This window comes from Geotrypetes seraphini, chromosome 6 (assembly GCF_902459505.1).
Source record: "Geotrypetes seraphini chromosome 6, aGeoSer1.1, whole genome shotgun sequence".
Classification (NCBI taxonomy): Eukaryota; Metazoa; Chordata; class Amphibia; order Gymnophiona; family Dermophiidae; genus Geotrypetes; species Geotrypetes seraphini.
In genome coordinates this window covers 57393102-57409549 of record NC_047089.1, presented here as the reverse complement: position 1 = coordinate 57409549, position 16448 = coordinate 57393102, and the positions used below count along the sequence as shown (strand labels likewise).

General features: G+C 41.8%; 1 protein-coding gene across 4 annotated transcripts in view; it reads left to right on the top strand.

The window, feature by feature from the left end:
- The window catches only part of PROSER1 (proline and serine rich 1), a 64914-nt gene that overhangs the window by 9187 nt on the left and 39279 nt on the right, over positions 1 to 16448 (top strand). For 2 of the 4 annotated variants that reach the window (XM_033948132.1, XM_033948130.1), the window contains exon 5: positions 596 to 691. The exons of 1 other annotated variant lie outside the window; for it this stretch is intronic. In XM_033948132.1, coding sequence (XP_033804023.1) covers positions 596 to 691 — 96 coding nt within the window. Of the gene's footprint in view, positions 1 to 595; positions 692 to 8784; positions 9048 to 16448 lie in introns of all 4 variants that reach the window. One more of the 4 variants, XM_033948133.1, reaches the window with a different exon arrangement.

Genomic DNA, 16448 nt, shown 5'->3' with positions numbered 1-16448 from the left:
CACAAACCATGCACTGAAAATACTTGTGATTTTTCTGGGAGGGGGCGAGTCTGGAGGGCTTTTCTGTGCTTATCAGCTAGTGCATTTACATTACCATGTGCTAACTAATTAGCACAAGATTAACCCACGAGTCCTTACTATCTAGAACAGGGGTCTCCAAAGTCCCTCCTTGAGGGCTGAATCCAGTCGGGTTTTCAGGATTTCCCCAATGAATATGCATGAGATCTATGTGCATGCACTGCTTTCAATGCATATTCATTGGGGAAATCCTGAAAACCCGACTGGATTTGGCCCTCAAGGAGGGACTTTGGAGGCCCCTGATCTAGAAGATAGATGTCAGTAAGTGCTCAAGGGCTAATTTTTTTTTAATCGCCATGTACTAATGGAAAAATTAGCGCATAGCCATTAATTTCAGAAAATATGAATATTGGCCATTTTCTGGCTGCTTTAAAAATGGCCTTAGCGTATGGGAAACACCTGTGTAAGGATGCACTAAGACACTTTTTACTACAGATTACAAAGAGGACCCAAAATGATCTGTTATGACCTGAAGCATTAAATGCTTGGTTTCTGTTTTCTTGGCCACTTCTTTTAGGAAGAATTTGCAGACTCTCCTCATTGGGATGAAAAACTATGTCTACTTCATTGCCACCAGCTTTCAAAGCAATCATTGTCATATGTACAAGTACAGGTAACCCTGGGTTAGCCTATGCAGCTGGTTGGCTGCTTAGTGCATGCCCTGAGTGGTAGGAAGTACCTGAATTCTGAGGGTTCATAGTAGAAGCCTGTTCTGTTATAGAATACTATTGTAGCAAAAAAACAACTCGGAAATGTGAAAAGCCAATAATATTGAAATAAACACTTTCACCAATGCAATAGAATGGAATGTCACAAAGATCAGTGCTGCTACAGTTGCTACAGAAACTGTAGCAGCACTGATCTTTGTGACATTCCATTCTATTGCATTGGTGAAAGTGTTTATTTCAATAGAATACTATTGTAGCCAGTTATGATGCTCTTAGCATTTGGGCTAACATACTTATGCAAGTCATAGAGCTGGTTTAAGTACAAGCATCTAAATGCAGCAGGGATGCATTCTGTAAGTTATGGGTTTAAGTGGGAGCCCTGACTATGTCTGCTCATGCTACACTCCAGTATATGGCCCCTTGCAATGCGTGCTATGCAGGGCCGGATTAAAGGGTAGGCCCAGTAGGCATGTGCCTCAGGCCCGAAAATATCAGGGGGGAGCCCACCAGTATTAGGGGAAGGCAAACAGGCTTTCTGGGCATCTCTTCCCCTTCCAGGGCCAGCGTTAGGGGGCAGCAAACAGGGCAGGGGGCCCCCGACTGCGTGGTGAGGTGATGTAAGCTTTCCTCCCTTCGACTCCCTTTCTGCCCTCTCTCCCGCTGCTGCATGTAAGCGAATTAAACCCATGCCGCAGGGCTACTCTAATACTGTGTGTGCCTACTTCCCTTCTCCGACGAAACAGGAAGTTACATCATGAGAGAGAAGAGAAGTAAGCACGCATAGTATTAGAGCAGCCCCGTGGCATGGGTTTAATTTGTTTACAGGAAGCGGCAGCGGTGGGAGAGAGGGCAGCAAGGGAGTCGAAGGGAGGGAAGCTTACATCACCTCACCAGACAGTCGTGGGCCTATTGCCCTGTTTGCTGCACCCTAATGCCAGCCTGGGAAGAAATGCCCAGTCAGCCTGTTTGCCTTCCCCTAACGCCGGTGGGCCCCCCTGATGTTTTTGGGCAGGCAGTCAGGGGCCCAGGAGAAAGAAAATAATTTGTGCGCTGCCGACGGATGTGTGAGAAAGAGGAAGGGGAGGGAGAGATAAATGCTGCTGCACCCAATTGGTGAGAGTAAGGGAAGGAGGGAGAAGGAAGGCCAGGGAAGGGAAAGGAGGGCTAAAGAGATGCCAAGACCATGGGAAGGAGGGAAAGGAAGGAAGGAAAGGAGATACAGGACCACGGAAGGGAGGGGGAAGAGGTGCCAGGCTAGGGGCAAGGAAGAAGGGAGGGAGAGAAAGGAAGAAGAAGAGAAGCCAAATAATGGAGGGAGAGATAAAAGAGGATAGCAGAGAGATGCCAGGGCATGGAGGGAAGGGAAACTAAGCAGACAGATGCCAGACCAGAGGGAAAGGAAGGAGAACAAAGAGATGCTAGGGCATAGGGGGAGGGAAGGAAAGGAGATAGAGATGCCAGACCAGAAAAATGGAGAGGGGGTGAAGCTGAGATGAATCATGTACAAAGGAGAGAAGGGGCACAGAATTGACAGTTTATTGAAGGGAAATAGAAAGAAGGAAGATGCCATATGGAAGAGAGAGAGGGCGGACACTGGATGGAGAGGGCAGACAGTGGATGGAAGTAAGAGAATGATGAGAAGATGAGGAAAGCAGAAACCAGACAACAAAGGAAGAAAAATTTTCTATTTGTTTTATTTATTTATTTTTGCTTTAGGATAAAGTATTGTAGTTGTGTTGATAATCGTTTGTTAATAGAAAATGGAAATAAGATGATACTGTTTATTGGACTAATTTTAATATTTTTTTTTTTTTTTTTTACTAATTCAGAGACCATAACTCCTTGCCTCAGGTCAGTACAGGGATACTGTAATAGCAGTAAAGTTTACTGATCTGAGGAAAGAGGTTTTAACCTCTGAAAGCTAAGTGAGAAATGTATTAGTCCAATAAAATGGCAGGCACTAAATTTTTTTCCCGCCTTACCCTATGCCTCCTACCCAAATGCAAAATATAAATTGGTAGGCTTCTCAAAGCCCTGCCAGCTGAAGATCTCTTCTTCTAGGAAGGAAGGGGGGATTTGGTCAGAGATGTTTGGAGGTTGCATAGAAGAAAAACTGCAATGGTATGGTAATCTTTGTTGTTTGTTTTGAATTTTAAAATAAAAGAAATAAAGTGGAAATAGAGAAGTAGATAAGAAAATGGGTAAATAAATGGGAGCGGGACGGGGTGAGTTGGGGCAGGAGGTCCAGTAGAAACCTGTAGGCCTAGGGCCCCTTGACGAATTAATCCTGCCCTGGCGCTATGTAAGAAAATCAGATATTTGCAGAATAGCTCTTAAGTAGCTTGCATATATGTGGATGTGCACACATATACATGTATGTGCTAGTATTCTAACCATGTACATGCATAATGCACTTGTAATTGTGACCACATTGGATATATATGGGCAGTTCTATTACTAGGCCCCTCTTTGCATGCACTAGCACTTAACACATGTTGGTACCCTAAGAACTAATTTGTTGTAATGGTGCACACAAGTGCTATAGTGCAAACTGGCAAGAGGGCATACACATGGGAGGGACATGGGTGGAGCTCTGCTTATAGAATACCATAAATTATGCAGGAAGCCTGCTGCAATTAGGTGTGGCCAGTTATGCCTGGCACAGATCTGGCATAATTGGCTGCACCTACATTTAGATGCAGCTAGGTATTCTATAACAGAATCAGGATGTTCAGATGCCCTTTATAACACAGGCACTCCCTGTGCAGAATTGGAGGATTTATAAGAGGGCACCTTGTTATAGAAGGGCCACCAATATAGTCATGAGGTTCCAGTTTTTATTTGGTTTCATTTTGGAGATGAGAATAAAGGAAATATTAAGGATAATGATTCCCTTAATCTCTCATGCAAAATCTAGGCTGAAAGAAGCACTTAAAAAAAAAAAATATGTATTCCTCTGAGCTGGTAAAATAGCTGCTTTTTGAAACTAGCTTTTACCCATGTATGTGATCTACATAGACACACCCCTAGTTGCTGTGTTCAAAGAGTCAGACAGGGAATCCACAACAATCAGAAGGCTCTCTTAATGTGTTTCAGTAAGACTCCAGATAACCCATTGTGAACTCTGAATGTTACAGCAAGAGAGCAAGGGGACTCAAGATCTGTGAATATGTGTATATAAGAAGTACCTAGGGGTGTGGGTGTCACAAAGGAGATGGAAATGGAAAGTAAACAGTCTCTTAATTACCGAAAATTGTCACTGTGACATTGCTAATTAAGTGAAGCCACACCAAATGCAGCAAGACACATGAGGTAATTCTTTAAAGAAAGCTCTGCAATTTACATGCCAATGTGCATATAAAATGACTAGAATACAGACATATATGCACATAAATGCCACTAGTCCTGTTATGTGCTATTCTGTAAGTCCAAACATTGTTGATACTGCATAGTTTGCAGGTGAGCATACAATATGGTGGACTTTAGACAGGATGCACTCTAACATTTAATACTGTGTTGCACGCCTATCTCTGGGATCTAGGTGCATGCATTTAGAGCAGCTCAATGACTGGCATAACTGCTTGCACCTAACCATGTATGCACCTACATACCTGCTAACCCTAATTTTCTATAAAGAAAAATAGGCACCAATTAGGTACCTTCTAGGTGTCTAAATGTAGGCGCCCCTTGGATTAAAGCATAAGCAAACTAGACAGGTTGCTAGAACCCAAATGTTTAGAGGGGCCCAATCGGAGATTCTTAGGAATCATAGTAACATAGTAAATGACGGCAGATAAAGCCCCTGAATGGTCCATCCAGTCTGCCCAATCTTACCCACTCTTTAAATTTCTGGGCCAGAACCCAAAGCTCTGCCCGGTACTGTGCTTAGGTTCCATCTACCAAAGTCTCCATCAAGGCTCACTCCAGCCCATCTAACCCATACCAGCCATCGAAGCCTTTCCCAGCCCATCCTGAACCAAATGGCGATATGTGGACACAGACCGTGCTAGTCTGCCCAGTACTGGCCTTAATTTTTCAATATTTACTATTATTTTCTGCTCTGTGCTAGGACTGTTCCAGAGCTGCCAAGTTTCCCAGTTCCAAGATAGAGACTTATTAGCCAGTCTTGTTTTTGAGCTTACATCTCAAGTTCAGTATGATAGTTTAATTGTTGATTCTATCCACTAAATCAGCACTGCAGGTTCCATAATGCACCAGAATAGGACTGTTGGAAATCCAGGACCGGCCCAAAATCTCTCTTGGAACTGGGCAACTTTGTAGCTCTTCAGCTTTTAACCATTAAGCCATTCTGTTTGAAGTGTTCATCTAGTAATTATGCTGACTTATAAACTCTTACTGCTAAACACTACACTTTTCCTTGCTTCTTCTGGAAAATTAAAGTATGAGAGGAAGGCAATGAATGAAGATTGGGAAGTGGTGGAGGTGGAAATTGTGGCTATAATGAACCCACTTATATTTATACCAGCTTGAGAGCAGGTATATGATCACGCATATTATAAATCATGACTACACTGCTCCTCCTAAACTCCATCCCAGAACATGCATATACCAAAGTTGCATACAGGTATGCATGGAGTTGTTTAATAAGAGGCATTTTACACATGTATACTGATATAATATACCTGTGAAAAATGCAGTGCTGTGGAGTCGGAGGAAATTTCGGGTACCTGGAGTCAGTCGGAGTTGCCAAACAATGCACCGACTCCGACTAAATTTAGATTGGAATTTAAAAAAAGCAAGTTTAAATGTCCCAATTCACAAAAAGTTATAATTAATGACTTCTCTACTGTAAGAATAAAGACCAATGCATGCAGTGCCTCACGTAACCGCAAAACGAACACTTGCTTCACTATATGGCACGCAACGCACAATTCGGAGCACCAATACTTATAAATGTATTCTCCCTTGTTGTTGTTTACAACTTATTTCCAATGTTCAACAAGGTTTTCAATACATCGTTGGTAGAAATCACCTGGTGTAGACTCGAAAAATTAATCCAACCAAGCTCTCCCACCATATGCACAACATCTTTTTACACGGATGAAGATCTTGTTTCACGCGTGGGGTCGTTTGTTTACTGGAGTCGGGGAGTCGGAGTCGGAGTCAGAAGTACAAAAAACTGAGGAACATGTATCTACCGACTCCACAGCCCTGGAAAAATGCCTGTTAAACTACCTTCTACAAGGCTGTAGAGTATGGAAATAGATTGAACATGAATACCAGTACTTTTTGTTTAGCATGATCATAAATTGAGCTATAAGAAGTATTTATTTATTTTAGGTATTTATATACCGCTTATCAGTTATCTAAGTGATTTACAATTAGGTACTCAAGCATTTTCCCTATCTGTCCCAGTGGGGGCAACAGAGGATTGAGTGACTTGCCCAGAGTCATAAGGAGCAGCTCGGGATTTGAACCCACAACCTCAGGACGCTGAGGCTGTAGCTCTAACCACTATGCCACTCCTTCCTCCGAAGTACACTGCCAGCTTGAATAACTGCGTATGATATTGGAGTGATATTTAGAAATATATGTATATTTTGAATTTGAAGTGTGTGCATATTATTTTTTCTTGGATAAAGTACGCAGATTCGTAAATGTAACTGTGTTCAAGTCTTCTTTTTAGTGTAGATACAAAAGGGTAATATAGGCAGGATTAGTAGTCGGAGGATATAAAAGCCTCCCAGCAGAAATGGTAGGAATAAAGACCTTATCAGAATTCAAGGAAGTATGAAAAGAGCACAGAGGATGCTGTAAATGACTGTAGACGTTAGTAGATAGTATGAATGAACAACTTAGCCCCAGGTTCTTTATGTGCTGCCACTTTCTCCGGACTTGGTATTTATTTAAAGGCACTTATTTGGGAGCAGAACCTACTGCTTAAATAAGTGATACTCAGAGGGGTCATTCCAATAATTTTCAGCAGCATTTTCTGGATAATGCCACCGAAAATCGTTTGGGTTGCCCTAGCACTATCCAGGTAGCTCCAAGGTGGAGCTTGAGCAGAGTGATGAGTTTATTATCCAGGCAACTTTGATTCAGGGGGCAGCTTTTCTGTAGTTCTAGCACCAAATATTGTCATTATTTAACTAATGGTAGCAGTTGCTGCCATACCTGAATATTCAGCATTAATACCTACATATTGAGTATTCAGGTTTACGTTTAAACACCGCAGCAGTCGTTTTACAAGTAACACTGACTGGAGTTTAAATATTGACCTATATGTCCTCAAGCTAATCCTTTCTGGGTTTAAAAAACAAAAAACACGGGCAAATTCTATAACGAGCGTCCAAAAGTTAGGCGCCTAATTAGGCACTATTCAGCACAATTCGAATAAAATTGGGTGCTGTTTAGTGAATCATGCTGAGTGGCACCTATTTGGGCACCTATTTTGGAGGCGCCCAATAAATAGGTCAACTCAAGGCACAACTAAAAGTTAGGCGCCCATGCGAGCCCTTAAGCATGCTTAAGAGCAGTAGTTCTGTAACAAGACGCCTAACATCCATAGCGCCTATTTTTTTGAAGGTCGCCTACATTTTTAGAGGCGCCATGTTACAGAATCGCGCTTTCTTGATAGGTGCCTGTGTTTCAATCTGTGCTGATTAAAAAGCTTAATTGAGCTTGTTCTTCAATTTAGCTAGGCGCCTATCTAGTTGGGCGCCTCCAAAATAGGTGCCTAACTTTAGGCGCTGGTTACAGAATTTGGGCCACAATGCCTTCTGAAGGCTCTGGAGAGGTCACCTAACATGGACTGAGGCTGAGCTTATAGGGCCTTCACAGTTCTAGCCCACAAAATGGAGAATCAGATTCCCATGAGTCTCTTAATCCCTTGCCCCAGTCAGAGAATACCCTCAAGAAATATGAATGAGATAAATTTGCCTGCACTATCTCCAATTCTATGCAATTTTATCTCGTGTGCATTTATTGTAGGTATCCTGAAAACCTGACTGTCTGGGTGTGTCCCAAAGACTGGGTTGACAATCGCTGTTTTACACTAATGCCAGGCAGATGGCTCTCACAAAAGTCTGACATGGCAATGATAAAAGCAGCACAAAATAACCTTATCCTGTAACTTCTTGTATTCCTTATTTTATTCTTAATCCCCAATCCCCAGTTTAAAAATATAGCGGGCCGTTATTCAGGTGGAGGCACTATTACCAGTTATCCAATGCCAGGCCATGTCTGGGCACTAGCATTGAATATCCAGGTTTATACGATGAGCTCTTTTTTATGCAGTTAAGTGCGATATTCAGTACTTAACTGACTTATGCAGTCTAAGTTAACCGTTAAACCTAGGAAGTTAATTATTGGCACTTAACTGTGTAAATGCCGACTCTATCCCCGGATTGCCTACAAAATAGTTGGCTTTGAGCTTAGCTGTCTTGTGGTGATTAGCAGCACTGACTGGTTAAGTGTCGCTAAATATCAGCAGATAGCTCCGAACAAGCGATTTAACCGCTCATGAGCTATTTTGGCTAATTAATTGATTTTGAATATCGACCCCAGGTATTATTTACATTATTAAGTTCTGCCTCATATTTAGGGGCAATAACTGAATATAGGTAACAGCTTTTACCCATGGAAGAGGGAGCTATAGTGTTATAATCATTATTTTGCGTTATGTTGCTATTCTGAATGCTTAGACTATTTATCTTGTTGATTTGCTTGCAATACGATGGTAGACCAAAAGTGGTGGTGGCCTGTATGGTACCTCTGTGGTTCTAAGAGGCAAAGAATATTGGGGATCACAGGGAAAGGAGGGTAAATCAACATAGACTGCTCTGCGCCAGTTTTAATTTTGTCTTTAGTGTATGCGGAGTAATATTATAAAATAGATATGATTCTACATGAAGAAAGTGCTTGTGTTCATTGATTGGCTATTCCTAAATATATTAGTTATAAATAAAGTGAACAACAGACTAAATGTAAAGCATTGCATGACTGACTAGATGGCAGTAGATAACAAAAGCATAACAAGATTTATATTTCAGACATATGCACGTTTTCTTTTTCATAGCTCCTTGTTTTGTGGTTTGAGTGAGCAGTGTCTCTTCTGATCCCAAAAGGCTTTTCATGATGGCTGGGATAGCCAGAGCTGCCCAGGTTTCCTTTTATGGTGTGCAGTGACCTTTTATCACCGAGATAATAAAAGGAGAACTTTCATCAATAACTGCATTGCTTAAAGGAATCTCTGAGTAAAGACAGAACAAGACTAGTGGATTGTGGCACATCGTATCGCATTTGTTGCCAACATACAAATACTGATGTGTAGATTGAAAGGTAATAAAATTTATACCTGGGATATAAAATTATTATAGCCACTGGTTGATCTATTTGAATCCCAACTGCTGATATTTCAACCTAATCAATTAATAATGCTTAACTGCATCATTTCTGTGATCAAAGTACAGTAAATCCACTTGTGAGTCAATTCCCTGAAAATAGTGAAGATGTACAAGCATGCGATCATAATTTTTCAGGCTATGGCTATAAACTACTAGTAGAAACTTAACTTCTTTTGAGGAGAAATAGTTGATTTTCTGAGTAGCAGCAATTGTAAAACACTTTTCAGTGCAATGGTACAGAAATCTGCTAGCTGAAATAGACTGGTAGTGGAAATCTTACATCATAAACTTCATAAGTCACATAACTGTGCCAGGAGCCAGAGCAGTCCTCTGCATATCCAGCTTAAAATGGGTGACAAGAGAACTTAGTCACTCATTATCTTGTTTTTATAGATGGAAATGTAATTACAAATGCCTCCTGGGTTTAATTATTCTCCAGTCTTGACGTAATAGGCATTGAACTTATTGAGGTTTACATCTTGGGGGACTGGCTGGCTCATTAACTTGGGACAGCCAGACAAGGCTATCAGGTCTTGCTGGTTGAAGTTCAGCTCAGTTTTAGTTTTACGTCACACTTTTTCAAATCAAAGTGACTTGGATCCAGCAACACTAGGTTTTCCTTTGTCCCTGGAGGGCTTATGGAGGAGCATTTTCCATAGGATGTATAAGTATGAGGTTGGACATTTTGGGCAGGATGTCCATAAACCTAGGAGAAAAAAATGTCCATTTTCAAAGTTGCCGTCTTTTATTTGTTTATAAATCTTTATTAATTTTTTTATACAAAATGGGTGGGGATGTATCTTTAAGGTGATCTTTAAGGTAATTGGGGGGGAGGGCATATATTGTACTAATACTGATTGTATTTAAGTGCTTATTATTACCGATGTGAACATTGTGTTGCACTTTTTGTTAGTAATAAAAATTAATAAAGAATTAAAAAAAAATTTCCATACAAAAACAGTGCATTGAATTATATATACAATTGACTTTAAAACAGCACTTACAATCGTTCAAAGAAATACTACCAAACATTCCCCCCCCATTCAAGAACTCAACTATTTCATTTGGTCAATTAATACAAGAAAATATAATACCCCTCCTCCCTTACACACCCCTCTCTGGATGTGCAAATCGAATAGGGAAATCCAGCAAATCAGTATTAACAAAATTTTTGAAAATGACCTAGGTATAAGTTTTGGTCCTTAGGACATCTACCTTTTTTGGCCATTTTCAAAAATAAAAACATCCCTATGAAAAACGCACAAAAGCATGTTTTGTAGACGTAACCAACTATTTTGTCTAATTACAGCAGAGGAACTCCCCATCAGCTGAGCCGGTTTCAGAGATTCCTGCCAGCTCAGCTGATGAGGATTCTCCCTGTCAGGATCAGCTGAGCCATGGAGCCCTATACCCCTCCCCCTGACATCCCTCAACATTTCTGTTCCCCCCCCCCACATCATCCGACACCACCTGACATCATGGAACCCCCCTACATCACCAGAATGACGGGCCAAGATGCATTGGGAGGGGAAGGCCCGTCATTCTCAGCACCTGGCACTGTAGGCAGGGGGAAGTGGGCTTCCCTCCTGCCGGTTTTGCAGCGGAAGGTACGGGGGTGTTGGGTGATGTGTGTGTGTGGGGGGGGGTATTCCATGATGTTGGGGATGTTAGGTGATATGGGGAGGGGGTGTTTCCATGATATCGGGTGATGTGGGCAGAAATGTGTGTGAATGTCAGGGAGATGGGTGTAGGGCTCTTCGGCTCGGCTGATCCTTGAAGGGGCAATCCCCATCAGCTGGGATGGCAGGAATCTCTGAAATCAGCTCAACTGATGGGGATTCCTCTGCTGTGATCAGCTGATGGCAAGTCCTCAATGTGATATCCACCCCCACCCCATCTCTGGGTGGTGGGAGGGGATTGATGACCACTGGGGGAGTAAAGGGGGATCATGCCTTAATTCCTTCAGTGGTCATGGGCAGCTTTGGGACACTTAAATGCAACTAAAATAGGTCTAACTGCAGGTGTCTAAATTCCCTCTAGGAAAGGTTTGATTATCGATTAGAACATCCAAGTGCCGACTTAGGCAGGTTTTTGGATGTTTTAAAGTTTTGATTATGCCCCTCATAGTATTATTTTATATAGTAAAGATTTTTAATTTCCTGTATGAAGAAGCAGTGTATGACAGCTGGAACTTGACATAGCTTAACAATAATAAAATGACCAAATGTCAGCATAATGCACAGTTATAACAGTGAGATAAACTTGGATATTGGCAAATTAAAATTATAGATCTAGCGACAATATAATTGTGTCAGTGATGTAGACAGTACAGCAGCACCGTGGAACATCTGTGTACCAAATATAAAATGTCAACAGAATTCAAAATAAATATCTTACTATGCTGGAATTTAAGGTTATCTTGTGTTACTTCCACTTTAAATATTTAAGAATTACTATATTTAAAGCACTAAGATATTCTAAAGTTGTGTAATAGCTGAGGCATAGCATGCTACACCTGGGAATGATAAAAGACAGTAGTAAAAGGCAATGCTTCAGATGATTTCCACTGCTAAAATCATACAATAGGAAAGTGATAGGGGATTAACAGAACCACAAATACAGAAAAACCGCAAATAATTTTTTCATATGTTATTCGCTGTTTTCTATTAAAAACCATCATGAATATGGTGAAAGGAGAGGCAAAACATGGTGAAGAAAGTGCTGGGAATCAGCGATTTTCTCTGTAAACACTAGGAATCAGTGATTTCTCTATGCAAGCTGATGTAATTTGGGGGGAGGATCCAGCAAGCTAAAAACCGTGAATAATCGAAACCGCAATTGCTGAAACCGTGCATACTGAGGGAGAAGTGTACTATTTTAATTATGTCTGATCTAACCCTTAGGAGGTTATTCTAGGTAGTTGTCTAGAGTCTAGCTTATCAATTTAAAATAAAGTCATTTTAGTCTTTATGATATGTTCTTCAATGCGAGACTCAAAACTTCTGGAGTGGTCCTCGCCATCTCTCTAACCAAGCTTGTAACAGAAAAGAAGAAAGTGAATAGAGGAAGAACTGCATTCTTTAAGATACAGCATTTCTCAGTAGACAAAGAGAATATATTTGGAGATGCCCACATTTTTTGAGGATATCTCCAATGAAAAGTTTGAAAACGGGCTGGTAGGTATGGATATCATTGATGCCCACCATTCAGCAATATTGTGGCCCCTCATGGAAAGATATTTGGTGGTTCTCCATAAACTTATTTGGATCCAAAGTGGCCATAACTTAAAAATTAATTAAGACCACTGTTTGAAAATAACAAAACTAAGGGGGTCCTTTTACTAAGGCATGCTAGTGCATCTTAGCACGCGCTAAATACTAATGTGTCCATAGGATATAGTAGATGTGTTAGCATTTAGCACACGCTAAGACGCACTAGCGCGCCTTAGTAAAAGGACCCCTTAGTATGAGAACTGCTTTGTACAAAGAAGGTAGAATGATTGCATGTTTGCAGCAGGGCTCATCTCCATTGGCCATATTTCTGACTCTATGCTATCCACGTTGTCAGGGTATGTCCATATTTATAGGGTGAAATTTCACATGAAGCATCCATCTAGAAATTGGTAAGGACTGCAAGCTATTGCTGTCTGACAGTAGTTGGTTTATTTTCCCAGCTCTGAACTGCTTGTGGTATACAAAATAAAGTTATTATTAGTAGTAGTAATTCTGTAGGACATATGGTACTCTGTGCTGGCTTTCACAGGGAGTTCTCTGAAGAACTCTTCTTTTCAGAAAATGAGAAGTATCAACAGGTGCCAGATGTGTAGGTACTTGAGCACCGCCAATATTTTTCCCTGTAAGTCTGTAGATCTGAGTGAGGAGGCAAACTCCATGCTGCAGAACTACAGGAAAACACAGGGCGGAAGTGCTTTTGTATCTTGGTTATTGCTCCTGCCTCCTCTGCAGCCTGTCCAACAGGATAAAGGGAAGGAGAGCATTGCTGTAGCTCAGCAACTGCCAATGAGTATGAGAAGTGTACCAGACTAATAGTTTTAGATAACTTTATTGGCATGACAATTTGACCTAAGTTGCCAAAGTAATAACTAGCAGTTAAGTTAAAAAAAAAAAATAAAGACATACTGAGAGAAGAATAAATGGAGCAAGGAAGAACATGAACTGCCAACAGTGGCCAACCCAGGTCCCAAGTATCTAGCTAGATCCCAAGTACTAAAACATTTCATGCTGCTTATCCTAGAAATAAGCAGTGGATTTCCCCAAACCATCTCTATAATGGCATCTTTTAAGAAATTATCCAAACCTTTCTTAAATCCTGCTAAGCTAACTGATTTCACCACATTCTCTAGCAACGAATTTCAGATGTGTGATGAAATTTTTTCTCTGTTTTGTTTTAAATCTACTACTTAGTAGCTTCATCGCATTTATAAGAACATAAGAATTGCCGCTGCTGGGTCAGACCAGTGATCCATCTTGCCCAGCAGTCATAAGAACATAAGAAGTTGCCTCCGCTGAGGCAGACCAGAGGTCCATCTCGCCCAGCGGTCTGCTCTCACGGCCTGAACAGTGGTCTCTGACTAATATTACCATTTACCTCTAATCCTATCCCTATAACCTTACCTCTACTCTTATCTGTACCCCTCAATCCCTTTGTCCTCCAGGTACCTGTCCAGACCTTCTTTGAAGCCCTGTAGCGTGCTTCTGCTTATCACATCCTCCGGTAGCGCGTTCCATGTATCCACCACCCTCTGGGTGAAAAAGAACTTCCTGGCATTTGTTCTAAACCTTTCCCCTCTCAATTTCACTGAGTGCCCCCTTGTACTTGAAGTTCCCCATAGTTTGAAAAATCTGTCCCTGTCCACTTTTTCTATGCCCTTCATGATCTTGAAGGTTTCTATCATGTCTCCTCTAAGTCGTCGCTTTTCCAGCGAGAAAAGCCCTAGCTTTTTCAGTCTGTCAGTATATGAGAGGTCCCCCATACCCTTTATTAGCTTAGTTGCTCTTCTCTGGACTCTCTCAAGTACCGCCATGTCCTTCTTGAGGTACGGCGACCAGTACTGGACACAGTACTCCAAGTGCAGGCGCACCATTGCACGATACAGTGGCAGGATGACTTCCTTCGTCCTGGTCGTGATACCTTTCTTAATGATACCCAACATTTTGTTTGCTTTCCTTGAGGCTGTGGCGCACTGCGCCGACGCCTTCAATGTTGTGTCTACCATCACTCCCAGGTCTCTTTCAAGGTTGCTCACCCCTAGCGATGATCCCCCCATCTTGTAAGTGAACATCGGGTTCTTTTTCCCAACATGCATGACCTTGCATTTCCCTATGTTGAAGCTCATTTGCCATTTTTGGGCCCACTCTTCCAGCGTTGTCAGATCTTTTTGGAGGTCTTCGCAGTCCTCCATGGTTTTGACCCTGCTGTATAGTTTAGTGTCATCCGCAAATTTAATAACCTCACATTTTGTTCCCGCCTCCAGGTCATTAATAAATACAGTGGTGCCTCGCATAACGAACGCCTCGCACAACGAACGCTGCACACAACGAACTTCATGTCTTGATTCACACAACGAACTTCGTTTCACACAACGAACTTCGTTTCACACAACGAACTTCGTTTCACACAACGAACTTCGTTTCACACAACGAAGTCGCCCAAGCTGCCGATGTATTGCATCCTTCCGCGCAGGCACTGCAGGCAGTCGTTAGTCACTGCGCTTAACTGCCCTCTCTCACTGTATACAGTCGTCCTTTTAAGATAAACTCAATATTTTTTATATATCATGGCTTCTAAAAAAAGCAGGAAGGTGATTTCTGTTGAAATGAAACGGGAAATAATTAGAAGGAGTGAATGTGGGGTAAAACAGTGTGACCTCGTCAAAGAGTTTGGCCTCAGCAAGACCACCATTTTCACCATTTTGACAAATTTATCTTTTTTTATGTCATCTTAGCATATTTTATGCTGCAGAACGAATTATTTTTTTTAACATGTATTGTTATGGGAAAACGCGTTTCACATAACGAACTTTTCGCATAACAAACTTGCTCCTGGAACGAATTAAGTTCGTTGTGTGAGGCACCACTGTATATTGAACAGAAGTGGTCCCAGCACCGACCCCTGTGGAACTCCGCTCGTAACCCATTTCCAATCTGAGTAATGGCCCTTTACTCCAACCCTCTGTTTCCTGTCCGCCAGCCAGTTTTTGATCCATCGGTAGACCACCCCTTGCACCCCATGGTTCCATAGCTTCCTTAGCAGTCTTTCTTGTGGTACCTTGTCGAAGGCTTTTTGGAAGTCAAGGTAAATGATGTCCACTCACGCGGCTGCCCTCAGGTCAAAGACCAGTGCTCTAAATGAGTCCAGCCTCACCTGCGTACATTTCAGTTTAGCAGGAACTTGTCCAACTTTGTCTTGAAACCCTGGAGGGTGTTTTCCCCTATAACAGATTCCGGAAGAGCATTCCAGTTTTCCACCACTCTCTGGGTGAAGAAGAATTTCCTTATATTTGTACGGAATCTATCCCCTTTCAACTTTAGAGAGTGCCCCCTCGTTCTCCCTACCTTGGAAAGGGTGAACAGTGTCTTTATTCCACCTAGTCCTAATATTTTTGGAAGGAGTAAACAAGTGATTTCCATCTACTTTTTTCACTCCACTCATTTTATAGACCTTTATCATATCATATCACTCCTATGATGTCTCTTCTCATAGCGAAGCTGTCCGATCCCTTTTTATAATTTTCGTCATCCTATGTACCTTTACTAATTCCGCTATATCTTTTGAGATACGCTGACCAGAATTGCACACAATATTTGAGGTATTGCCATACCAGAGAGGATATTATGACATTTTCATCTTTATATTCCTTTCCTGATAATTCCTAACATTCTATTTGCTTTCTTAGCTGCCCCACTGCACATTAAGCTGAGGGTTTCAATGTATCCTCAATGATTAGGGTTACCAGACATCGGATTTCCCTGGACATTTCCTCCTTTTCAAGGACATGTCTGGGGGTCCAGATGGCTTTTCAAAACCTGGCACTTTGGGTTTTGAAAAGCTTCCCTCAAAATTGCATTGGGAATGCATGGATGCAACACGGTGATACACATGCACGTGATGTCATCGCATCGCGTCCACACATGCACGGATGATGTCTGGGGGCGGGGCTGGGGGCAGAATGGGGCGTGACACAGACTGAACTGGGCGAGCATTGCCATAGGTCCAGATTTTCCTTTGGGAAAATCTGGTAACCCTATCAACGATGACACCTAGATCCTTTTCCTGGGCAGCGACTCCTAATGTGGAACCCTGCATCATGTAGTGT